At 36.3% G+C, this 26,486-nt stretch overlaps 1 protein-coding gene across 1 annotated transcript in view; it reads right to left on the bottom strand.

The window, feature by feature from the left end:
• Nucleotides 1-780: 780 nt before the first annotated feature.
• LOC124366386 (ORM1-like protein) overlaps nt 781-26,486 on the bottom strand; it is a 35,970-nt gene continuing 10,264 nt past the window's right edge. The window contains 4 exon segments of the mRNA XM_046822904.1: nt 781-816; nt 818-880; nt 882-921; nt 22,342-22,493. Of these exon segments, the coding sequence (XP_046678860.1) occupies nt 781-816; nt 818-880; nt 882-921; nt 22,342-22,493 (291 nt within the window).

The following is a 26,486-nucleotide window of genomic DNA, read 5'->3' as shown; positions in this document are numbered from 1 at the left end:
TTTGTCCTAATTTAGGGTAGATTAGGAATTAGATGGTCTACTAATTTAATAGGTCAACAGTTTGGTTTGTAGTTCATATCATCAATAAAAAGAAATGTTATCATCACTTTCACTACCTGATTCTGCTTCAGATGAATCATTTCTAAATAGTTTTTTTTTTTTTTTTTTTTTTTTTTTTTTTTTTTTTTTTTTTTTTTTTTTTTTTTTTTGTAAAGAGAGAGAGACCTTTCCTCTTTTAAGCCTTATTCTGTCCGTCCAAATACAATGTACTACAGTCAGAGACAGGATTTGATCATGATTTAAAGGTCAGATACAAAATCATATCGTCCTAGACTAGTTGGCCAATGGCTCTTTAATAATAATACAATCTAGCATGTTTTATAAATTTATAAAATATTATAAAAATTTATTTATTTATTAATATAAATTTATATTAAAAAACACAATAAAAACAAAAAACAATAAAAGCACAGAATAATACAATCACGACTCGTTTGGAAAAAACCCTTTTAAGACAAACGTCAGAATTGAATAAAAGAGTGGAAAAAGAGGAATTGAGAGTTGCCCAGCCTTCAATTTAAACTACAAATTGTGATCAAATTACTATAATCAAGAACCAGAATCTACCCATCCTTAAATAAAAAAATAATACTACTTACTGAGTTTTATAGTTAACATCAAGTATCACACAACTGATTGCCTATCACAACATAACAGAAAAATCAATGCTACCAACCAGGTATCTGGGGGTACGGTGCTGTCGTGGGTGGCAGCCAGTGCTCAGTACTTGTTGTTTATACCAAACAGCCGAACCTTTGTGGAACTGTGGCAGCTTAGGCAGGACTACCACTACCAGAGAGATGAAGTTTATCACAAAGTGGGTGCGAGGCATTGCGTGTGTAGAAACATGTCAGCAGAAACCTGAAACAGTTAATCTGCAATCATTATCAATTAAATACAAACTGTAAACAGACTTAAAATTAACAATTTAGACAACCAAAACTTCTATTAAATGATACAATTTAGAGTCCTATGTCAAAACATCTTGTCTAACTGCCCAAGGAATAGTATGAAAACCGAACGTAACAAAATGTGACCATCCAAGTGCTATTATGAAGACCGTTTCATGTAAACATAATAAAACGTGACCATCCAAGTGCTAACTAACTATGTAACATCATTCTCTCATCAGCTGCACAACTGAGATCACTATGATGTTTTAGGCACGATCTCTAAGTATGTTGGAGCAACCAAATTTTCTACACATAACATAGCTATGGTGGGAAGGGCTGAATCATTATGAATGTCGAGTTTAGCTCCAGTTCACCTTCTGCCAAATTTCAGATGATGCTCTAGGGAAACCAAAATGCTTAGGGAAGTGACCTGCATAAAAACGGACACAGCCCTTGCTAAGAAAAACTATGACCTTAGACTAAAAATGCTAAAACGCCAGGCATCATCTAACTGTATAAACAGAGCTGACAATAAATCAAAAGCAGTTTGGCAAATAGTAAACAGTGAAAGGAAGAGTGCAGAACAAGGCAAAAGAGCAGCTGAAACTGAAGATAAATGGGAAAAGAAACAACCAATCCAAATGAAATCGCTGAACATTTCAATGAATTCTTCACCAAAGTTGCACAGCAAACGTTGGCCATCAATAATCAGCACCAAAAAAGGTCGACAGCTAACACTCCATGTAGCAAATTGTAGGCTCAGTCAACTTCACAACAACACCACTACAGAAGAAGTAAAAATTATGATTAAAAGCATGAAGTCTAAAACCTCAGCAGGGCTTGATGAAGTATCATCAAAGTTACTCAAACACTGCAGTGAAGCCCTTATAACCCCCTTGGTCAGCATCATAAATAAGTCACTATCATCGGGACTCTTTCCATCCGCCTTGAAAGTTGCAAAAGTATATCCTAAGCATAAAAGTAACTGCCAAAAAAAAACCCAGCAACTATAGACCAATTTCACTGATCTCCACCTTTTCCAAAGTAATAGAAAAAGTTGTATTAAAGAGACTGATGGACTACCTCAAACAACAGAACTTGCTAACTAATAGTCATCATGGGTTTGTGAAAGGCAGATCCACAACAACTGCAATTGCTGAGCTGGGCAGAGTTCATTTGCGATCAACTGGAAGCAGGAAAGCTTGTGACTGGCATAATGCTTGACTTCAGCAAAGCCTTTGATTGTCTGGGACACAACCTCATCCTGCAAAAACTTCAAAGCCTGGGTATTAGTGGCTCTGCTTACAGGTGGTTTAAAAGCTATTTGGAAGAACGCACCCAAGTGTTGGAGATAAGACATCATAGCAAAGGGATAATACAAAACATCAGATCCAAACCGTTACCTGTAAGCCAAGGAGTTCCACAAGGATCAGTCCTAGGCCCTGTACTGTTTATCTTATTTACCAATGACATGCCTCATCTTTTTAAATGCCTACTGTTCTACTTTAATGTATGCCGACGATACTACTCTTCTGCTCACTGGGAGCTCTGCAGAAGAGCTAGCAATTGACTCATATACTGCACTAAATATGGCATACCAGTACTGCCACTCAAACAACCTAGTAGTCAATATGACCAAGTCCAAACAGCTAGCATTCGGTAGAAGACGAGATGAAATTGCAGCCCTACCAGAAGTTGACATGCAACCCAAGGAAACATTTCTCGGCGTAACAATTGACGAAACTCTTCCATGGACTCAGCATGTTGACAACCTTTGCAGGAAACTAAACACCAGCCTCTTTGTTATCAAAAGAATTTACCACATTAGTAATTTAATCACTGCAAAGACAACTTATTATGCCCTCTTTGAATCACATCTTAGGTACAGCATTGATATATGGGGAGGCACCACAGTCACTAATCTACAGAGACTTCTCCTGATACAGAAGAAAGTAATAAGAACTCTTAAAGGCCTAGGACCCAAGGAAAGCTGTCGTGAAGGGTTCAAGGATCTTCACATCTTCACAGCTGTAGCCCTTTACATCCAGGAAGTGATTTATGTTTGCCGACATGAATGAACTCCCTCGGGGAAACAGATGTACACCAGTACAACATGCTGACAACTACGTCCTGCCAGCACACCATCTATCACTGTACGGGAGGAAGCCATCGTACATGGGACGCAAGCTCTACAACCTACTGCCAACCGAGATAAAGGCTCAGAGGGGGGAAGAAACTGAAGATGGCACTGAATAGATGGCTGGTGACCAGGCCATTCTACACGCTGGAAGAATATCTACAAGACACATGACCATCTTAGACATCAAGACCGCTCAATTCAACTTATTTATTTTGTAAATTTTAAATTTTAACATTGTATTATTGACGCCAATACATTTCTCTAAGAAATTGTAAATAAAGAGATTTTGACTTTGACTTTGCTCTAAGAAACTGGAAACTTAACTCAACATTCACCCTTCCTACCATAGCTAGGCTTCTGATTTAGTATTTCTAGTTTCTTCATTGCATAGAGGAATCTTTCTTACGTTTTACTTTATGAAGAACGCAAATAATGAATAAACCGTTATTTGTGACACGAAGAAACCGTCATCGCACAACGTGACACTAACACTTTAAAGTGATTCAAGTGCATTAGCACTTTTGACGGTTAAAGAGCAACGATTCATTTTTAGTGTCCCTGAAACTCTAAGATTTGGTCCACAACGAATCACTGAATATACTCAAATGTAAGCATACGCTGTTGTATATCAAATTAAAAATCTTGATTATACAAAGTATTGATATAAACATAACAACTAAACGTTGTTTTTATATCAAAGCAACACAATACAAATTTCCAGTTTTTAAGTTTGTATTTATTTACGAGGTGTGGCAGAAAAGTAATGAGAGTGATCTGGCAACACTGCAACCTTCTCCTTATCATCACTTGTAGTTTGGTCTCTTCTAAAGATCCGGTCCAAGTTTCAAACTTGTCACCCGTTAGAACATGACAAGTGAAGTGTTTCTAGTGTATATATGTTCCGTTTTGAAAATGGAACAGCTTAGTTTGGAACATCAGTGTGCCAATAAATGTTGTGTTAGGCTAGGTGAATCTGGGACTTCGACATTTGAAAAGTTTGAAAAAGCTTATGGGGAACATTCATTATCAAGAGCACAAGATTTTCTGTGGCATAAGTATTTTTAGAGGGTCAAGAATTAGTTGAAGGTGAAGCTCGTTTCGGGAAGCCTTCAGCATCAAAAACTGATGACAACATCCATTAAGTTAGGGCTCTGGTGAGGATAGACCATCAACTTATATTAACACTAATGAGTATAGAGTTGAGTTTAAATGGTTTAACTCTTCATCAGATTCTGGGCATGAGAAAGGTGTGTGCCAAGATGGTACCAAAAACCTGACAATTGAACAAAAACACAATTGCAAGAATGAGTGCCTTGATCTTTTGGACAGTATTGAAAATTACCTACTTTTTTCAGTTACGCGATCACTGGTGACGAATCATGGGTTTTTGAGTGATCTCGACACAAAATGACAAAGTGAAGAGTGGCACACTCCCCAATCAAGAAAAGCTTGCATGAGCGAATAAAAAATCAAGACCATGCTTGTTCTTTTGATAGATCATTCATAGAGAACTTGTGCCTCCAGGACAACCTGTTAACCAAGTCTTTTACATAGAAGCGCTTGAACGGCTCATGAAAAGGCTACTTGGAGACTGTTAGATGCTCCATCATTCTAACCAAGCGTAACCGAGGAACTAAAGGCGATACCAGTTAAAGCCTTCCAGCACTGCTTAGGAGAGTGGGAAAAACATCTCTACGGCTGTATAGCTACCCAAGAAACTAAATAAATATAACAGAAAAATAGTTCAAATAAAAAGTATCATTACTTTTCTATCACACCTTATATGTATGACAATTTAATCTTAACTGATTCAAAGTAAGTTTTTCCTGAATATCAAGTATCACAAGTCATAGCCAATATACTACAGGCAGTGTTAATTGGAAATTACTTGAATACTAAAAAAGGATTGAATACGATTTAATGAATGAACTGGCGTGTTGTAGTAACGTATTTACAGGTATTACGCGAACAGCACAAATTACGTTAAATGTCTATACAGAACTTGAATTGAACAAGGTTTAACCCGGGAGCACTCACGCTATTAGCAAAGTCGAGAATTTACACCAAGAACTGGCAAAGTTACAGAGCCAGCTAGACAAAGAAAGAAATAACCAAACAAAGCTCCAAGAATTTTTTGAAGAACAAGACAACAACCAACGCAAACTTATTGACAATCTAGAGAAAACAATTTTTAACTTAGAAAAAACTATAAAAGAACTCACTTCCAAATCGGAGTCAATAAAATCAGTAATCCCTCAAGCTACCAATCGGGACGTTGGTATTCAAACATGCTCACATACAGGAGAGACTCTCTTACCATTGATAACAATTACCGAATTGACTGCCCTTAAAAGAAGGCAATATGAAATAGAGTGTGAAATACAAAAATTAAAAGAACAAGTTGGGAAAACTTGCTCTCAAACCCCAAATCCCCACAAAATGACACCACATCTAAGTCAGAAAAATAACTGCTCTAAATTTAATGTATCAAAAAAAATCTCCAAAAACAAAAAGAAGACTCAGTTCAGTGTAGCATTGCAAGTTGCCAAATGCAAGGAGGTTGCAACACTCCAAGGACAGGACTCAAGAAAACAACCAGGGCGACAAGCCTCTGAAACGAGTCCTCTGACGACACCAACATCACCAATGCCTGGCCTTAAAATAACTTCACCTTCCACATCTTCTCATAAGATCTCAAGATCACCACCAGCTTTAGCAAAAATCAGGAAAGAAGGAGAAAGTATCGAGGAGTTCTTCAACCGTCACATTGATGAGTACAAGGACAATGTTAACATTTATAAAGACAATGTAAAAAAATACGGCAAACCCTCTGCATTATGTGAAACTGCCACCTCATATATGCCTAACCAGTCTCCTACACAACCAGGACCTCAGACTCAAACCTCTTCACAGGATGTGACCCACCAACTTGACACTTTTTTAGACAAAACCAAAATCAAGTCCACAAGGACATAGCTGAGCCGAAATTAGCAACAGCACAAGAACCAAAAATAAATCAAAATCCCCAAAATATAAATTCTTCCAAACCTAGAAATAAGCACCAGAAACTTATGATTGCACACCAAAATATTGACGGCCTTCAGAACAAAACCGACAGACTTGCTCATTTTCTCCACAACAACAAACCAGACTTACTAATACTTACTGAGCATGGCTTAAACAACGAAAAGCTGGAGAGCACTAGAATCCCTTGGCTACAGACTTGTAGGCAGCTTTAATAGACAACAACACAGAAAAGGTGGAGTGGCTGTCTTTGCAAACTTAAACCTTAAAAATAAAATTACAGTAATATCCTTATCAGGAACCACATCAGAACTTATATGTGAAACCATCCTTCTGAAAATTGAGATGAAACAAGGATTCTTGCACCTTTTAGGTTTATACAGGCCACCTAGTAGCAACCTGGAAGAAGCATTAGATATTTTATCATCTGAATTGGACAAAATAACATCTTTTAAAAACCCGGTACTCGTAATAGGGGATGTCAATGTAGACAACCTGGTGGCAAGCAACGACAGAAGAAACTTGGACGATATGATTCACGGCTATGGACTGAGCAGACTTCACCTACCCCCTACAAGAATAACCAGTCACAGCAAGACTTCTATAGATTTCATATGCACAAACATTAACGAAACTGAAATATCAACCAGAGTGCTAAAAACAGGACTCTCAGATCACACTGCCCAGTTATGCTTTATCTTTACAAACATGACAAGCCCCACGCAGACACAATCATACAGAAGACAATTTAACACAAGAACCGTAGAAGAACTGAGGTATAATCTACAAGCACAGGACTGGTCACAAGTTATGCTCACAGACAATGTGGATGCTGCTTATAAAGCGTTTCATGGGATCCTCCAATCTGCAATGAACATAGCCTGCCCTCTCAAAATAGTAAAACATAAAAGAAATCCCACCAAGAATATATGGGATGATGAAAGCCAGGCGCTAAAAAACGCATACTTAGAGGCACTAAATCAAGAACACATTACGGGCCATCCTGACGACAAAAAAGAAACAGCCCAAAGGAAAAAATCCTACGACTTAAAACTAAAAACACTAAGAAAACATCTTAACTCCTCCTACATTGAAAGATCTGACAACAAATCAAAAGCCATGTGGAAAGTGATTAATAATGAAAGAAAAGAGAGATTAGAAAAAAACTCAACTTGAACGCTTAAACATACAGGACTACGCATCAGACTCTCCAATAGACATTGCCAATTACTTAAATAGCTTCTTTGCTACAATTGCTGACAGAACACTTGATACCAAAGGAAATGAACAACGAACAACACACACAATAGAACCAAATTACATACCCCAAATACCAAGACTAATTTTCCAGGAGACAAATGAAATAGAAGTCGGAAACATCATAGACACCTTAAAATCAAAAACATCAACAGGAGACGATGAAATATCTTCTAAATTGGTCAAACAATGCAAACATGAAATTATCACTCCACTAACAACTATTAAAAAACAAATCACTTTTACAAGGGACTTTTCCCAGCGGGTTGAAACTCGCAAAAATTTATCCAAAATATAAGACTGGAGCAACTGACGAAGCCACCAGTTATCGGCCAATCTCACTTATCTCCACTTTTTTCCAAAATCCTGGAGCGAGTAGTGCTAACTAGACTACTGGACCATCTCAAACAGCATCACCTTCTTACTCCGAGACAACATGGTTTTGTAAAAGGACAGATCTACAGCAACAGCACTGGTCCAACTAATTGAAACCATCATTGATAAATTGGAAGCAGGATATATAGCCACAAGTATACTTTTGGACTTTACCAAGGCCTTCGATTGTCTAGACCACAAGCTCATTACAAAAAAACTGCAAACTCTGGGAATCATTGACAAAGAAATTAGACTGGTTCAAGAGCTACCTCAGCAATAGGACACAGATTGTGGAAATTACTTACACTACACACAACACGGTCAAAAAAGTAAAATCTGAACCACTACCAGTAAGCAGAGGAGTGCCGCAAGGCTCTGTTCTTGGACCCGTCTTGTATATCCTTCTGACTAGCGACTTTCCAGAATACCTTCAAAACTATTGTGAAATGGTAATGTACGCCGATGATACAGCCCTTATTGTAGCAAACAAAAACAAAGATCAACTAGACATTGACTCCTTTGTAGCTTTCAATATGGCTAAACAATATTGCAACCTAAATGATTTGGTTTTAAATGAATCAAAAACCCAACAACTAATTTTTACAGCTTCTCAAAATAACTATCATGGTCTCCCAGAAGTAACTACAATAGAATTCGGAAAATATTTAGGACTCACCTTGGACCTGTAACGACCCGAACCCAATATTAATAATAATTCAAGAAATTAATGCTTTATTTGGTTTATATACAAATTTTCATTCATTAGTAAAATTTAACTAAAGACATAATAATTGTAAAGTGTACAGCACTGTCGAGGAGGTCAGCAGTAAGACTGCTGACAATGCAGAGTATCAGCACCTGCGTGTGCTGGAAGCTAGTCTAGTTCAGCCCTCAGACTCGTAGACATGTAACTCTCTGTTGCCCTATTTTAAAACTTTTCTAAATTCTTTCAATAATGTAATTCAATACTTTATATCATTCAGAAGTGCTCTCCCCTTTTTAACCAATGTAAATTGTGTGATTTCTATAAATTAATCTTTAATAAACAGTGTTTTTAAAATTCAAAAACGTTGTTGCAACAAACTTTATTTCTTTTTTATCCGGAATCATCCGGTGGTGGCAGCGGATACCAATTAATCCCCCAAATCGGTCGCGTTACAGATTTGGTGGCAGTGCGTGGGATTATCGCGTAAACCTTGGGACAATTTAACTGTACAGTTGATTGATTTCCCGACGCCGAAGTGACCACGTGAACATCAAAATTATTCAAACAGTGTAATCCAGTGTCAATATAGTTTTTTAAACAGTTAGGAAAAGTGTTTCCAAGTTGGATTTTTCAAAATTTTGGTATAAAAAGTGCAACAAGGAGATGATGGAATTGGATAAAGGAAATCTACACGTGAAGACGCCAAGCCGAGAAAGGACGCCGAGAAAGGACGCCATCTTGCCATCTTCATCACGTCGCCAGCCTAGGAGACGGAAGCGGAGCAACCCAACCAACATCGTGGGTGACGCTGACAACAACCAACATCATCCTGTCGACAAGCCTTAGCAACCATGGCAGTCACAATGGCGGCGATATTGGGTAAGCCTTTGTGTTCACATTCAGAAACTAAATAAAATATAATAAAGAAACATTGCTATACTTTTAAACTAATTCTTACCAAATATTCTAACGTTAAATAATTATATAATAAAATAAGACATAGATATAAGAGAGAATAAAGGTGCTGTGGGTAATAGTGAATGCAGCATTGAATGATTGCACAATTTCTTATTAATTTTTGTGATCAATTATTAAAGTAACAAGTAAATTAAATTAAATTGCTCTAACATGGAGTAACAATGTGCACTTCAATGTCAGGTCGTCACTTCCAGGGCACCTATTTCTCATTTTAAAAATTAAGATAAGAATAATTATTAAATAATATTTAGTAGGAATTGCCAATGTTTTCCAGATAAAAAAAAATGAACTATTAAATCTTTGTAATGTAGAAGCACTCTTTAAAACAAAAGTGTCATAGGCTATGATTAAAATTAATATTTTGAGTTTAGATAATTGTTATTGAGAAATATTGATGTTTTTAAAATTAATTTGAATTTGAAGTTAGACGCTATTCCAGTGCGTTATTCAAAATCTATACGTCACATTAGTATACTTGTACTGTGTAAATCGATATTGTTAATTGATTAGGCATTGCTAATCTACTAATTAGTTTTTATATGATGTATATGGATTATTATCACTAACATCAATTGATGATGATTGATTGATAGGATTTGGGTATAGATAGGCTATCAATCATTGATTGGTTATCAGAAAATTTATTTTTATAGAACTTTTTGGGATTTTGAAGAAAAAAAATAGTATTATTAGTCATAAATTCAGTCGTATATTTTAAATCGAACTTCGTAAAATTTTGTAGAGTTTCCTAAATTAAATGTTCTAGTGATTAATTAAGATCATTAAAACAAATCAACAATGAGTTCTACAGTAACGTTTGAAAGGAAAAACCATTGAATTTCAAGAGGCTTTTGATGCAATTTCAACCAAAGTCAGGTCTCTTCAAGACTGCATAGACGAAACCAATCGCGGGAAATTCTGTGCTGAACAGAACAGAAATGTCACCATCCCGCTATGGATATGACAATCGGAGCAGCAAGCAGGCCATCATTTGAGCTAGTGTCTAGCATTACTCCCTACGATGGAGAGAGAGCCGATCTACTCATGCCATTCTCGATAGCATTCAAGGCATAGGAGAACTGAGCAATTGGAACGAAACACAAACATTACAAGTATTGAAATTAAAGTTAATTGGTAGTGCACTACAGTTTTCAAAATCAGATGAAAAATGCAAAAAAACGCCACAACACTTAAAGAAATTAAGTCTGCTCTAACAGAAAGGTTTGGAGATAGCCTACCAGATCACTATTATTTTGAACAATTAGCTAACATCAGACAAAATAAAGGAGAGACCATCGAACAATTTTCTGACAGAGTCAAGAGAGTCAGTGACAAAACACTGAGAACCACCAATAACGAAGAAGTAAATAGAGTATTAAGAGAAGAAGCTGACCGAGAGGTAGAACAATGGAAGCCTTTGTCAGAGACTCTACGGAGAAATTGGCAGACAAACAAGGATTAAGTTTCCAAAGAAATTTTAGAGAAGCAGTTGACTACCGCAATAGCAATAAATAACTTAGAAAAAAGGCCAAATCCATTTGAAGAAAAACCAAGGAAAGTTTTTGGAAACAATTTAACAAGTAAATGCTACAATTGTGGAAAGATAAGGACACGTAGCAAAAGACTGTAGATGTAGAAGCTCTACAGACAGCAGATGAAGGAATGATGGATATTGCCGTAGAAAAGGGCACAGAGAATCAGAATGTAAAATCAAAGGGCAAACTCCACACGTCCTCACTGCAGCTTCTGCAAGAAGCAAGGTCATACAGCTGATAATTGCTGGGCCAGAACAAAGAACGAACACGGGTAACGAAAGAGGTCAACCTTCAGGAAGCGGTTATAGTTTCAAGAAACGCTCTACACCGTTAAACTACAGCGGGGAACCCAGAAGCGCCGCTGGCAACCCCGTGAGGAAGTAAATCTGAACCTACACAAGATAAAAGGTTTGGACAGGCGAAGAAAAAACCTAAAATTGCATACATCACTGAGCAGGAAAAACAACTATGAACTACTAGCTCATGGAACCATTGGGAGTTGTCAATGGGCCAGTAATAATTGATACTGGGCACAAATCTCGATGATAGAGAAAAACGGTCACCCAAGGACCTAATCTCAACCGACTGATGTTCGTGTACATGGCATCACAGGAGCCATAATGCACACCTACGGTCAAGTAAAACAGACTATAAAGCTAGGAGACACAGAAATGATGTGTACGTTTCATAGTAGCAGATACTTGCCTGACGATTATATTGCAGTTATAGGGTATGATGTGCTTAGGGTGGAAAAGAGCTGTCATTGATTTAGAACGATATGTCTTAAGTATTGAAGGTTTGAAACGCATCAACCTATACGAACGAGACAAAGAAACTACGAATGATTGTTGTGAGTGGACTTGGTATAGCCACCAAGCCGAACTCAAACCTTCCAAGTAGAACCCGATCGCTCAATCAACGCGCAAGTGAAGCCTAACGAAAACGAAAACTTGCCTGAAAATCTTCCAGCATACTGCAGAACTAACCTCAACATACCTGCCCGTTCAGAAATTTTAGTACAACTAAAATTGGGGAAAAATGTGAAACAACGAAAGCAAGAAATTGAGAACAAAGTTGTAATTACAGAACCAGCACTCGTAAAAATTCATGGAATTTAATGTAGCCAGAAGTCTAACTAAAGTAAGAAATGGAACTTGTTGGACGAAAGTAGTTAATACAAGCCCAGAAGATTTAGTAATGTACAAGAACACTTTGATCTGTAAATTAGAAGAACCCTCATTTAAAACCAAAGAATTCGACAGAACCAAAAAGGGTCAACACAGTATCTAAAAAAAGCGACGAATTCAGAAGAAAAGTAGAAGAAAAAGATAGAGCATTTGAGACCAGAAGAAAAAGCAAAGATTAGAAACGTACTTCATCGATTTGGAATTTTGTTTAGCCTTGGAGGAAATTGAAAATTTAGGATGTACAGCAAAAGTAAGCCACAAAATTAACACAGGAGACCACCCTCCCCATTAACAAAAGGCCATACAGAGTGCCTTCATGCACAGAAACAAGTGATACAAGATCTGATAGAGGAACAACTAGATAAAGGAATCATAATAACCGAGTGTATCACCATGGTCAGCACCAGTGGTCATAGTGGCCAAAGAAACCTGGTCCCGATGGTGTTTGTAACTCACAGAATGTGCATCGACTACAGAGATCTGAACTCATGCACAGTACCAGAAGTTTATCCTTTACCAGATATCCACGAAACACTTGACATGCTTGGTGGAAGTAAATTCTTTACTGCGCAAAGATATGAATTCGGGATTTTTCCAAATTAAAATGCATCCTGACAGCCAAGAGAAAACAGCTTTCAGTACTCCAACAGGACATTATGAATATACCAGAATGCCCATGGGTCTTATAAACTCCCCTGCAGTTTTCCAGAGGTTGATTGATACCACTTTATCAGGACTGAAAGGAAAGTCTTGTCTACCATACATGGCTGACATCTTAGTCTACAGCCCGACAATAGAACAGCATGCACAAGAATTTGAGTGACGTGCTAGAGAGGTTTAAGGAGGTAAACTTAAGTGTGCAGCTAAAGAAATGCCAAATTGCAAAACCCGAAATTAATTTCTTAGGACATATAATCACGAATCAAGGAGTAAAGCCTTGTCCGACAAAAGATTGAAGCTGTAAAGGATTCCCCCTCAGCCAAAGAATGGAGAAAGAAATCAGAGGATTCATTGGATTATGCAGTTACTTAACAGAAGGCATGTTCCAAACTTTTGCGGACATAGCCAAACCATTAACTAAATTGATCAAAAAAGAATGAAAAATTTAATTGGACACCCAGATTGTGAGACAGCTTTCAAAAAACTAAAAGAAAAACTAACCACTGAACCCTTTTGATCTACCCAGACTTTTCAAAATCTTTTCACTCTTAGCACAGATGCCAGCAACGTAGCGAATTGGTGGCAGTGCTAGGACAGGAAATAAACGGTGTAGAACATCCTATAGCATATGCATCAAGACAGTATGAATTCCGCAGAACAGAACTACAGTGTAACCGAAAGAGAGTTATTAGCTGTAGTTTTGGGCAGTCAAGTACTTCAATGTTACCTTTATGGAAGATCTTTTTCTCTTTAACAACGGAATCACAGTGCAATCAAATGGTTACTATCATTAAAAGATCCTTCAAGTAGATTAACAAGATGGGCCTTTGAAATTAGCTGAGTATGATTACAAAGTTTACCACAAACCCGGTGTGGAAAAACAAAAATGCAGATTTAGTCCTAAGTAAGTAGTAGTATATAAAAACGAGTGTGAAAAGTTACCTTTATTAGATATAGACGCGATTAAAGCAGCTCAAAAGAAAGATAAAGAATGTCCAAAAACTGAAAATGCATGAACATTTCAAAACAAGTCCCCCAAGGAGTAGTGTACTTCAAGAAAGAAGATGAAAAATTAATTGTAATACCAAGAGAATTGAGAGAGAAAGTAATACGACTACATCATGATTTGCCAACGAGTGGAACATGGAGGAATAAAGAAGACCATATAAGAATTCAAGATAAATTCTACTGGCCAAAAATGAGAGCAATGTAACAGCATTCGTACGATCATGTGACTCATGCAACAGACGAACAGACTATGGAAAATCAAAAGGCACCATTAGGAAGTATTTCAAGAAGTGAGTGAATTTGGTTATAGATTAGCATGCGACATAGTAGGGTCCCTTACCGTTAACTAGATCAAATAACAAGTACATATTAACTGTTATCGACCATTTCACAAGATTCGGAATATTTATAGCATTACCAATCAAACAGCTGAAATCCATAGCACGAGCATTTGTTCAGAAAGTTTATAACGTCAATCGGAGTACCAAAAGGAATTAATTACATGACCAAGGTAAAAAATTTCACATCAGAACTGATTCAGAATGTTTGCAAACTACTGAAAAATAAAAAAATTACAGACGACTGCTTACCACCCTAATGAGTAAAACGGAACGACAGAGAGAGTAACACCCGAACCATCCCTAAAATGCTGAGCCACTTTGTCAACAAAAACCAGTCAGACTGGGACGAACTGGTTACCCATGATCAAACATGGCATACAACAGCCAAGAACACGAGTGAACAGGGTACACACCTTTCGAAATGGTGTACGGAAAGAAGAATGGAAACACCCTTAAAGCAGATCTCACAATAACTGAGGACACAGATGTCTACTCAGATTACGTGGAAGATCTACGAACCAGATTAAAAGAGATTCAAGAAATATCGAAACGACTGCCAGGAAAAGGCAAGGAAAGCTCAAAGAAGCATTACGACAAGAAGTCGAAAGAAAGTGAGTATTATGTCGGTCAGTTAGTGTACCTGCATGTACCACACATAAAAAAGGGAAGAGTTAAAAAACTCTCACAGTTTATGGAAAGGTCCATACAAAATAGTAGAAATCGTATCTGAGTTAAATGTAATTTTAAGAATAAGAGGGAAAAACGTCAAAGTGCACGTGAATAGAAATCAAGCCATAGTTGAACTGAAAAACAAAGAAGAAGAAAGCGAAGACAGCGTAGAAAGAATCCATGGAATGAAAATGAAGAAGCACTAGAAGTTTCCTAGCAAGGAAGCAAGAAGAGGAGTAAGCCTCGAAGAAGAAGCAAGTGATGCAGAAGAGGAGGTTGAAGATCCAACAGTACCAAAGCCAAGCAGCAGAGCAAGCTGGACCGAGTGGATTACAACCTGCCCAAGAAAGAAGCAATGAAAGACCAGCCAGGGAAAGGAGGAAGCCATCCAGACTGGGAAGACTATGAAGTTGAGTTGTAAATAGAAGCATACAAGTTGTACTATAATAATGTAAGAAGTAAAGTGGTTATATCATCGAGAGAAGTAAGAGAAGAGCCGAAGTTGTTGTATATTCTCGAAATTTCATCTTGTAGGATAACAACTCAGTAGCGAATGAAGTGAAAATGATCAGTTTGACAAAGTGAAAATGTGAAACGAATGTTGCTGAATGAGTATGAATGTTGTGTGAGAGAAAACATAAAAAAGAGATCTCTGAAGACTAAAATTTGTCTGAGAATATCCACACAAGCACATGAGATTACTGAGAGTACTAACACAAAGGCCAGAAGAAAAAAAAAGTTGTAAGAAGTGAAAGGAATAAATCGAGTTACTTTAAGAAGATCAATTGTGTTATATTATAATAAGGAGAAGTTAGTTAAACAACATTGAATATGCATAACATAAATGATAGGTTAGATTATAGATGTCAAGTATAACCTTTGTTACAGGACTAATGATTATTACGGATGGTCAAAGCAGCTGAAATGAGCCAAGGAGTTGTGTTTAGGAAGCTAGAAGACTCTGTGATATCCGGAGATGAATGGAGAATCGTTTTAGAGACTTTGATCTAGTAGAAATCCTTGATGAACTGATACCATTAAAAAGAAAGATGTGTAGAATTAGAACAGTTTTAAAAAATATCCAGTGTGAACGTCTGGGATGAAGACTTCGAGTTTGAATATATAAGAGTGAAGGAAGGAATCGAAACAATATGAGAGTGATATAACTGACTTATATTAAAACTTTTGCCACCTGTAGGACATTCTAGAAATAAGCGTGGACTTATAAATGCAGGAGGTTATGCATTAAAGTGGTTATTATGGTGTACCGACTAGTGAAGATTTAGAACATGTAAATACCAAGGGTGTAGACGAACTAAAGTTAGTAAGTGGTACAGTTGTTATTGTTTTCGCGTCATACACAAATAACTTTGATGAAAGATATTAATTCTAGAATTGTAAGTAACACTAAAGCTATTCATGAGATAATATTAAGTTATCTACAGCCAAACGACAGGTTAATAACATCATTAACAAACTTCAATGAACAGAATATAAATGATGCATCAGTCCTTAGCAAAACATATGGCAATTACAACAATGTTAAGACATTTAGGTCAAACTGTTGATGAAGCTAAGCTAAGATAGTAGAGTTTAGGCAAGCATTAGAACTTATATATTCTGGTAAATAAGCAGTAAATTACTAAATCCACATGATTTTACAAAAGTTTTGAATAAAATTGAAAAGAGTATACCATCACTCATTTGAAACTAATTGTTTCCTGTAAATGATGAAGATATATTTTTGTATTATGATCTTTGTACAGCACAAGCATTAGCTAATCCAGCTAGCATAAAGATTGATTGTTTACAGTACCATTAAGCTCAATTGATAGACAATTTGAAACCTATAAAATCGAAGTGATACCACTTTATCAACCTAGGTTAAGACATTGAGTTTAGCTTGGAAAATTGAACACGATTACTTGTTGATATCTAAAGATAGGCAGTACTATGTACCCTCTCGCCTCAGATGAATATGTTCAATGTAGGCACAGTTATGTTAAAATTTGTCCAAATTCAATAAGAGTGTTTACACCATACAGTCGATGGTTGCATCTATTCACTGTTTATGGGATTAAGTTTCTGTAACTCAAAAGTGTAACAGAAGTTCTAACTGAGAATGTAAACTCACCGTTTTGGTTACAAAATGGCAATGATTGGAATTTATATGTGTTGCAGAACCTTACAAAGTAATATTAAATTGTTTAGAAATATTGAAGATGATACATCTGTAATTAAAACAGACATTGTAAAAGATTATTTAGAAGTTGTTGTTAATACCTCAGGTATCATAAAACAAGTATCAAGGTGTGATATTTTTGGGAAAAAATGGTAAGATATTTTCAAGAATCAGAGGGAATATAGTTATAAAAGAAACATTACGCACCTTCATATACCGAAAATAAACATATTGCAGCCGAATGAAACCGCTCTTATATTATTAAAACAATAACTTAACTTTTGAAACGCTAAAAGATATAAAAAAAGAATCTAATTGATGATCATATAGAAATAGGACTAAATTCATTATTGCAAGGATCTAATGTAAACAAACCTGTCGTCATTAATGTAAATAAGAATTATAATTTTATTGTCATGTATGTAGTTGTAAGTTTAAATGTATACTGGCTCGTAGTTTTTATATATGTCATAGGAGAATAAGACGCCTTTGCACGACCAGTCGGCAGCAAAGACAAACTCGGAGCACAAGCGGCCCAGACCAGAGCCAACTGACGGTGAGGTGGAGGAAGGAACTCCATTAGCAGAGATCATCCACGAAGCCTCCTTTGTTCGGATGACCCCCCCCTCATGATTAAGTAGTGAACATTTTAAAAATCTTTAAAGTGACAAATCAAAAGACTCTGACCGGCTTGTGACTTTGAAAAGAAATAATTGTATATTAGTAATAATCCTAAATCTTAATAGTATCATGGTTTATGTAAACTTAGATTAGTAATATGTAATTAATAATTTGGGGAACACTTCAATGTTCAAAGAAAAAAAAACATTTTAAAGTTACAAATAAGTCATTAATATACGAATGTAATAGATTCAAGATGTGCCATCACTTTAATCCTATGGACACATCTTTTCCAGATGAGAGGGTGATGTAACGACCCGAACCCAATATTAATAATAATTCAAGAAATTATGCTTTATTTTGGTTATATACAAATTTCATTCATTTAGTAAAATTTAACTAAAGACATAATAATTGTAAAGTGTACAGCACTGTCGAGGAGGTCAGCAGTAAGACTGCTGACAATGCCAGAGTCAGCACCTGCGTGTGCTGGGGAAGCTAGTCTATAGTTCAGGCCTCAGACTCGTAGACATGTAACTCTCTGTTGCCCTATTTTAAAACTTTTCTAAATTCTTTCAATAATGTAATTCAATACTTTATATCATTCAGAAGTGCTCTCGCCCTTTTTTAACCAATGTAAGATTGAGTGATTTCTATAAATTAATCTTTAATAAACAGTGTTTTTTAAAATTCAAACGTTGTTGCACAAACTTTATTTCTTTTTCCCGGAATCATCCGGTGGTGGCAGCGGATACCAATTAATCCCCCAAATCGGCTCGCGTAGTACAGACCGAAATTTATCTTGGGAACCACACATCAACCAGCTCTGTCAAAAACTAAATAGCAGTCTTTACGCAATAAGGAGAATTGCACAAATCAGCAACACTGATGTAGCTATGACAGCATACTACTCGTTGTTTGAATCTCACTTGAGATACGGCCTGATAGCCTGGGGAGGCACGACAATCTCAAATCTCCAAAGGGTGCTGGTTCTACAAAAAAGGACAATTAGAGCTCTAAAAGGACTAGGACCACTTGACACGTGCCGAACAGCCTTCAAAGAACTGAGAATTCTGACTGTAGTAGGACTCTACATCCAAGAGACAATCCTCTATACAATCAAATCAGGGCAAGCAAGGACTGGAGACGGACACTCCTATAACACCAGACACAGGAGCAACTTTCTCCTAAATCAACATCATCTCAGCTTATTTGAGAGGAAACCTTCTTATCGAGGAGCAATGTTCTTCAACATTCTACCTGAATCCCTAAGAAGACTGCCAGAAAAAGAACTTCAAAGCCTCCTTGAGAAACTGGCTACTGGAGCGACCAATTTACACCATCCAAGAATTTGTTCAATGTAGAACACACAATTTTTGACAAACACTAACTCATACACCAATTGTAACATAAACATGACTTTTGCCCTGTTCTCCAAGAATATGTGCAATAAAGAATATTCTATTCTATTCTATTCTAGATTGAATCTAACATAATTTTTGTGTTATATAACATTTTTTTATTTGTAATCTTACAATACTGAACCCTTAATTTATGCTTCTATGGGTATGTCTGCTGCGTATTTCATCATGTTTAGACATTAGAAGTTGCTGGGGTGGGGCGTCATGGTGGGTGGGGTGAACACTCCTCGCGGGTTATTAGTTTCAACCTAACAGCGCGAGTGATCGCGTCAGCCCAATGATAGAGCGATCTAACAGCGCGAGTGATCGCGTAACTGCCAGTTTAAATCCATCAGTTTAGTGATTTTTATTGTTTTTCTGTTTGCTTTTCAGTTATATTTCGTAGATTGCTCTTTTATGACTTTACAATTATTGCAAAGAATGAAGACCATGAAAAAGCCGTTCTTAGTTGGTTTGAGGATGTTAGATTCGATCTAACAACGCGAGTTCTTGCGTAACTTCTTGTAGCGCGAATTCTCGCGGGTTAAAAAGTGCCAATCACCTACCTAATAGTTGCAAGGTAATTTAGCCAAAACCATCGGTAAGAGATAGCTCTATGCTTTTGTAAAATATAAAAATTTGCAGATAAAAATAGGCTATAAATTGAAGGTAAAACAACTTAGTAATCCACGAATGAACAAAATTAAACATCATATGGATAAGAACGCAATCAAGTACATATGTTGTGTATTGTTTAGAGGTCTGCATTCACAAATAATAAACAATGTTCGAGACCTTGAAGCGATCTATGTAACAGTCACTAGTTGTGTTACATTATCCTACTTCCATGACAAATATCTTTAATCAACTTTATTTGTTCATGAATTAAACATTGTGTTTTTATTAGTGATTAAATTTATATAACAACAGGTAAAACCTATCGGCACTATAATATTATATTTAGTACTCAACGAATTGCTCCATGTGGATATTGATACAATGAAGTTTATTACAACAAGATAAAGAAAATCATTATATTCAGTTACAGTAAATAATCACAATAAAACATCATGATTTTGTGACTGTCATTCAGATAAAAACAATTAACAATGGGAATAAATTACATAATTTTACTTCATAACGAGTATTAAACAAATGCTATTTGAATCACAAAATGCTAAACAAACTTTATTTTTGTGTCCCTAATGAGACAATGAGAATTTACCTATTTATTTAGATTACACTATATTTTAATATTTTGTAGTCTAGGTGTCTCCGGTATTGAAACAATGTAAAGAGTTCGTTTTAAGCGTCTTCTCCACCGTTTTTTTTTTTTTTTATCTCTTCAGACAAACATGACTCCAGATTCCAGGAGTCAAGTCTGTGACAGTGTCAGATTCCAGGCACTGGACTTAGAGGAAGATGAACTGGTGATAAACTCAACATTCACCTTTATTTTTGTTATCTTTTACTGTTTAACACATATTTTGCTGTGCAATTTTCCTGGAGAAAACAACTGTAATCTATAAGAATAGGAAAAATAAACATTTAGTGTTCAGATTAGATTACTGCACTACTACAGAGGAAATAAGGAAATATGCTAAACAAAGTAAGACAAGACCTACAAAGAAGTAAAACATTTATGTAATCTATTTAACTGGTTCCTGAAGTTTTGTCCATATTTTTCATATATTCTGTTTAAAAAATAGACTGATCTGTTCACTCCCCCTCACATCATTATCTAGTATCTTTAAGTCTATATTAAGAATGCACATAAAAAGAAAATTTGAAGAACAAATAGGCTCCTACAATAAACATTTTTCTTCTATAAATTTAAAAGTTGATTGCTGAAAATTATATATTTTTAATAAGATGAATACTTATAATACTCATATTGTACTAAATGTACTATTTAAAGTTTAGAAAGTTCCAAAAATAAATTCTGAAAAATCATGTTGAGCAAATTACGAGATGTGTTCAAAAATATATGACCTTGACTTTTGGCAAGAACATGAGGCAATATCTTTCAAAAATTGGTATAGTCAAAGTGAGAGCTGAGTCTAAGAAAAATACAATATTTTTAATTTCTATCACAAATCATTTCCGAAATACGGATGTGCAAAGTTTCCAAAAACTCACAAAAAAGACTGAACCAATTTTTTTGAAACTGCTCTAGATGCTCTCTTCATTGATCTGGTAGAGGTGTCATTTTGCAGCATTTTATTTGATGTTATGTGGTTATAATGAAAAGAAGTTACATATGAAGATTTTGATTAAACTTTTTTTAAGTACATAATTCAAAATAATTACATAAATATTTGGTACTGTTGTAAATAACATAATAAGATATAAATATAGAATGTGAATGGATTCATGGTTTGAAAAAAAATTCTGACACTCGTTTTTCAGATAATAATAACCTTTATAGAATTGGAATTTCTGATTTAGGGTATTTATGGACTTCCTCCTCTCTCTCTCCCTAACACTTAAACTCTTTTTAAAAGAAGTAGCCTATTAAAAAATCATTTAAAAAAATATTTTTTGAGTAAGAAAGACGCAGTTTGTGAATTACTTTTAGCCAACTATGGACTATTTAAAATTTGATTCTAAATTGTATGAGTAGTTTCCAAAAATATCTCTTTCTATATTAAATAATTTAGGATATGAAAACAAAAAATTTCAAGTAACAAAAAATTGCTAAGAACTACATCTCTATGCCAAATTCAATCAATACTGTTCTGTTCTGTTTAATTTGTCACTACTATGGTAACACAATAAGTAGGCAGACGTTTTTGGAAAAAAATAAATTTTTGACTAATTTTTCAAGAATAAATATTTTTCTGATAACATTTGAATTTTGGTTTAACCCTTCGCACGGCACTAGTAAATCCATTAACTCTCCTATAACACCAAGACAAGTACAAAACATTTGTTTCATCTAATTTTTATCATAGTTAAATACAGGCGAGCAGGTTGTCGGAGTTAGACAAAGGGCGCTCCCCTCCCTCTGCCGCAGAGTGTAGGTCGTTTATTAATACTTCCTTAGCAACCGCGATAAAGCACGGAGCTTGCACCAAACATTTTAAAGACCTTTTGTGAACTAAAAAAAAAATATCAGATATAACTATATTTGGCGCTTAGGTCAAAGTCTACCATTCTAATATATCCATCTACAGTGCGGGAAGGGTTAACACTAACTTCCTTAGACACTAAGAATATGAAAGAAATAGAAAAAAATATTACCCACAAATGATCCAACAACACTTGCAGATTTTAAATTGAGGAAAGAACTTTACACAACTCACAGCACGATCGGAGCGACAGTGAGGAACTTCCTGGTGGTTGTGAACTGCTCCCCGTAGTCGATCTGCTCCCAGTGGGTGAGCACACGGCAGTCTCCCTGGTCCTGAGGGATCCATGGTGCGCCCTTCAGCGTGTGCAGGAATATAAACTGCAACTGGACACATCAACTATATGGTTAACCCATTCTGTGTTACGTGAACTTGAGTTTTACCCCATAAAACAATATTAAACTTCTAACACTGTTAATGACTTGTTTTTGGTTGTAAAGCTATGGGAGATGTTCCATTTTAAAGATATGATCAATACACATCCAAACGTTTATTAGGTTTTTTTGTAAAGTGAGTAATTTTTGAATACTTAAACGAAGAAGTAGAGCAGGTTTGAATATTTCTTTCTAAATAATGAAGAAAACTTTAGAAATAAATTTAAAACTATTTAGATGCCTGTTAATCATGAGACACCTCCTCTTTTTCTAAAATTAAAAATAAATACATGAAAGTGTTTGATGTTTAACGTTGTTCTTATGGGGCTAAGATCAAGATGGCTGCCAGTAGAGCTGCTCCTACAACTGGTTATTCACATTAGGTTTTGTTGAATTCAAATTGTTGAAGTATAATTTTGATTTTTTTTAGGGCAAGAAGCTTATAAATTGCACTTAGTCCTATAAGAACCTTAGCACTGCTTCCTGAGTGACAGGATATTCAGGATGAGTAAGGTTACGGAGTAGGAGCAGCCTCCTATTGAGAAACATGGCACTAATCTCAAAGTCATGTCTCCCCGGAAGAAGGGGAGGCCAGGTCTGAACCAGCCTCTCCAGTCAAAGCAGGCAGGAGGTAGCACACCCTTGTTGAGGCTAGCACGAACCTCTAGGTTAGGAAACAAACCCCACCAACTCCAACGGTCATCTCCCACAGTAGCTAGACCTATAGAATTGCCCTTGAACCCTAGAATCTCTACATTTGCGGTTAGTGATGTCCATTCCTAGATATCCCTAAGGTTGTCCAGATTTAAGTAATACATCCAGTCGCGTAGTGAGGATTTTGGCGCCATGGAGCGACTCAGTCCGCTGGCGCCCCTTCCCCAACTTTTACTTACATGATCAATCAGTGCCGACAGTTCACCTCACTACCGTAACAAACCTTTCTTGGCCATCATTTCATCAGCAATGTAAGGCGTCTTTGACCAAACATCATTTTTTATAATAACTTACAGTCTACTATTCTTTATAAAGTTTTGTTCCTTGTAAGAGACCTAGTTTACGTGTATAGCAATATGTATTTAAATCTCAATTCAATTCCATAGGGTTTGGAATGAAAGTACAAATTTCAATATATTTAATAAATCTCTATTGAAAACCCTAGTTTAAATTTGAGCACATTATCTAAAACGTGAACATAGTAGTTTAAGTAGTTACAAAACCAACTCGCATATTCCACTTCCAAAAAGCCCCCGAACGCTTCTTCTATGACTAGTTGTACTGGCCTGTCGCCTTCGTCAGTTTTTATCTTTTATACAGGGTGTACATAAAGTCCTGCACGGGTATAATATTTTCTGAACGATACCAGATAAATAAATAAGATTTGGTACATCAATACTACACCCTAAAAGTCTACTTTTTTGAAGGAACTATCAGTTTTCTGTAATATCATGGGGACGTCCCGCAAGGAGTCAGAAGGAAATCTTAAATAGGAGCATAGGTCAATATGGACATCATTTCAAAGGGCTTGTCTAGCAGAGTTTAATGCCGCAAACCGCACTCAAAAAGATTGATCCAGTACAAAATGGTGGCTGTTCAAAGATTTTACTTGGTTACATTTTATTAGTAGTCATAACCCCAGTAAAGCAAAACTGCAACCAAACAAATACTGCAGCTAACTACTACATTATGCTGGTCAGTTGTACAGAAGTGAATTATGACATTAGTTATCCTCAAGGGTTACAAATTTGGTCCTAATATATTGATAACGGGGAAAACCTGATAACAGTAACAATTAGAAAAAATCTCAGCGACCTATAACGATCGGAAACACTTCCTGTTTTCATAAAGTGGTTGAACAGTTCTCCCTACAGTTGTTCTAGAAATTGGCTGCCTCTCGTGAAAGTAGTTATTAAATAAATGGCATGCTTCTTCGTGTGATCGTCTGTTATTTTCCCCAACCAACCATCATAAAGAAGTGTTATACGTTCACGTTCGTCAAGCGACATAGTGTAGTTGAAGAACTACAAGCAATACGACAAACTCTTTTGTACTAAAGCTGTACCAACGCCGAGCGTGGCTGCTGCTTGGACAGGTGATCGCTGAGCGATCCTGTCCTTTGCAAGCGGCCCGCCTGCCCGGCCATTGGTGGTGGTTCGGGAAGTCACCTTTAAGCCGTTGGTCCCCAGGTTAAGTGTTAGAGAGGGCTTCTTAGCCCTAACTTCGCCTGGTAAAATAAGACATTCTTTACTTTACTTTACTGATAAAATGGATGGACAGCACTACTAAAACAAGAAAACTAGAATAGCCTACTATGAATAGACTGGCTAATAGGAAAGTCCTAACTGCGACCCAAAGATAAGAGATTTCTAATTGTTACTGTTATCAGGTTTTCCCCGTTATCAATATATTAGGACCAAATTTATAACACTTGAGGATAACTAATGTCCAAAATTCACTTTTGTACAACTGACCAGCACAATGTAGTGGTTAGCTGCAGTATTTGTTTGGTTGCAGTTTTGCTTTACTTGGGGTTATGGCTTACTAATAAAAATGTAACCAAGTAAAATCTTTGAACAGCCACCATTTTTGTACTGGATCAATCTTTTTGAGTGCGGTTTGCGGCATTAAACTCTGCTAGACAAGCCCTTTAAAATGATGTCCATATTGACCTATGCTCCTATTTAAGATTTCCTTCTGACTCCTTGCGGGACGGGACGTCCCCATGATATTACAGAAAACTCATAGTTCCTTCAAAAAGTAGATTTTTAGGTGTAGTATTTGATGTACCAAATCTTGTTTATTTATCTGTTATCATTCAGAAAAATATTATACCCGTGCAGGACTTTATGTACACCCTGTATAACGAAACAACTGTACTCAGCTGGTCGGTTTTTCGCTAATATCTTGAGTTGTATCAAAGATAATAGACACATAGGGACTTTTATTCATTTCTTCCTTGATTTCTTTTTTTATCTCTTTGGAAATCAGGTTGATCAGCTCTAATTTTGAATCTGAGGACTAAGGTAGTTAACACTACGTTTTGGTAACTTAATTAAATCTGCAAGGACCTGGTCATATCTTGCTAGCATATGTATTATCTCAAGGAAATTTCCTTTCGATTTAGTTGCATCTTCATCGTCATTACACAATCTGTGCTCTCTCAGTGGTAAGTCGTTTGTAGCTAACGTAATAATGACGTCCACCACTCGCCTTAAAACTTGTCTCTAGTAATCAGTGGCTTTTTTAATCTCCTCCAGATTCTCACTATCAACTGTTAGGCCTAACTGCCAGCGATAGTATATTTCACACGCAATTGCATGACTTTGCGAATCTTCTTCATGGTCTTTTATGTTTCGACCTAAATGTGCCCAATCAAGACGTACCTTTCGAAAATCCCACATCAGTATAGGCCATATTGAAAAGCCAGCATGGCTGACAATAGCAAACATTGAGGATGTTTGAATAGCATAACCAATTACGTTTTTATTCTCAATTGGTTTTCTTTATTCTTTTGAAAATACCATTTCTCGTCAAATCCCCTATTTTTATTTCTCCCTTCTGATTCTTTTGAAAATGGCCCTATAGGCTGATGAGGGCCTACTAATTTTATTATTTGCCGTTTTTGTTTGGCTGTAAGAGTGTTTTCAAAATTACCCTTATCAGAAGAAACTTATAACAGCTGTTACATTTTCTTTAAGGTTCAACTCGCAATCAGTACCTTCAGCTTTTAACTAGGCCTACCTTAGAAAAAGGTTCCTGAAGAAGGACGTGGATCTTCTGCATCTTCAGGTAAGCCTACATGAACCAAGTCCGAACCGTTTGCTCCAAGTCCTCATCGCTTGTAGGTAGCTACTTGTGAGCTACAAGTGGGTTGTTGAGAAACTGCAACTACTGAAGTGTCCCTCGAAAAGTAGGTAGATAACTTCTTTATTTTCTTAAGTTCAAGAT

Source organism: Homalodisca vitripennis, chromosome 7 (assembly GCF_021130785.1).
Source record: "Homalodisca vitripennis isolate AUS2020 chromosome 7, UT_GWSS_2.1, whole genome shotgun sequence".
NCBI classification, from domain to species: Eukaryota; Metazoa; Arthropoda; class Insecta; order Hemiptera; family Cicadellidae; genus Homalodisca; species Homalodisca vitripennis.
This window is presented reverse-complemented; position numbering and strand designations above follow the sequence as displayed.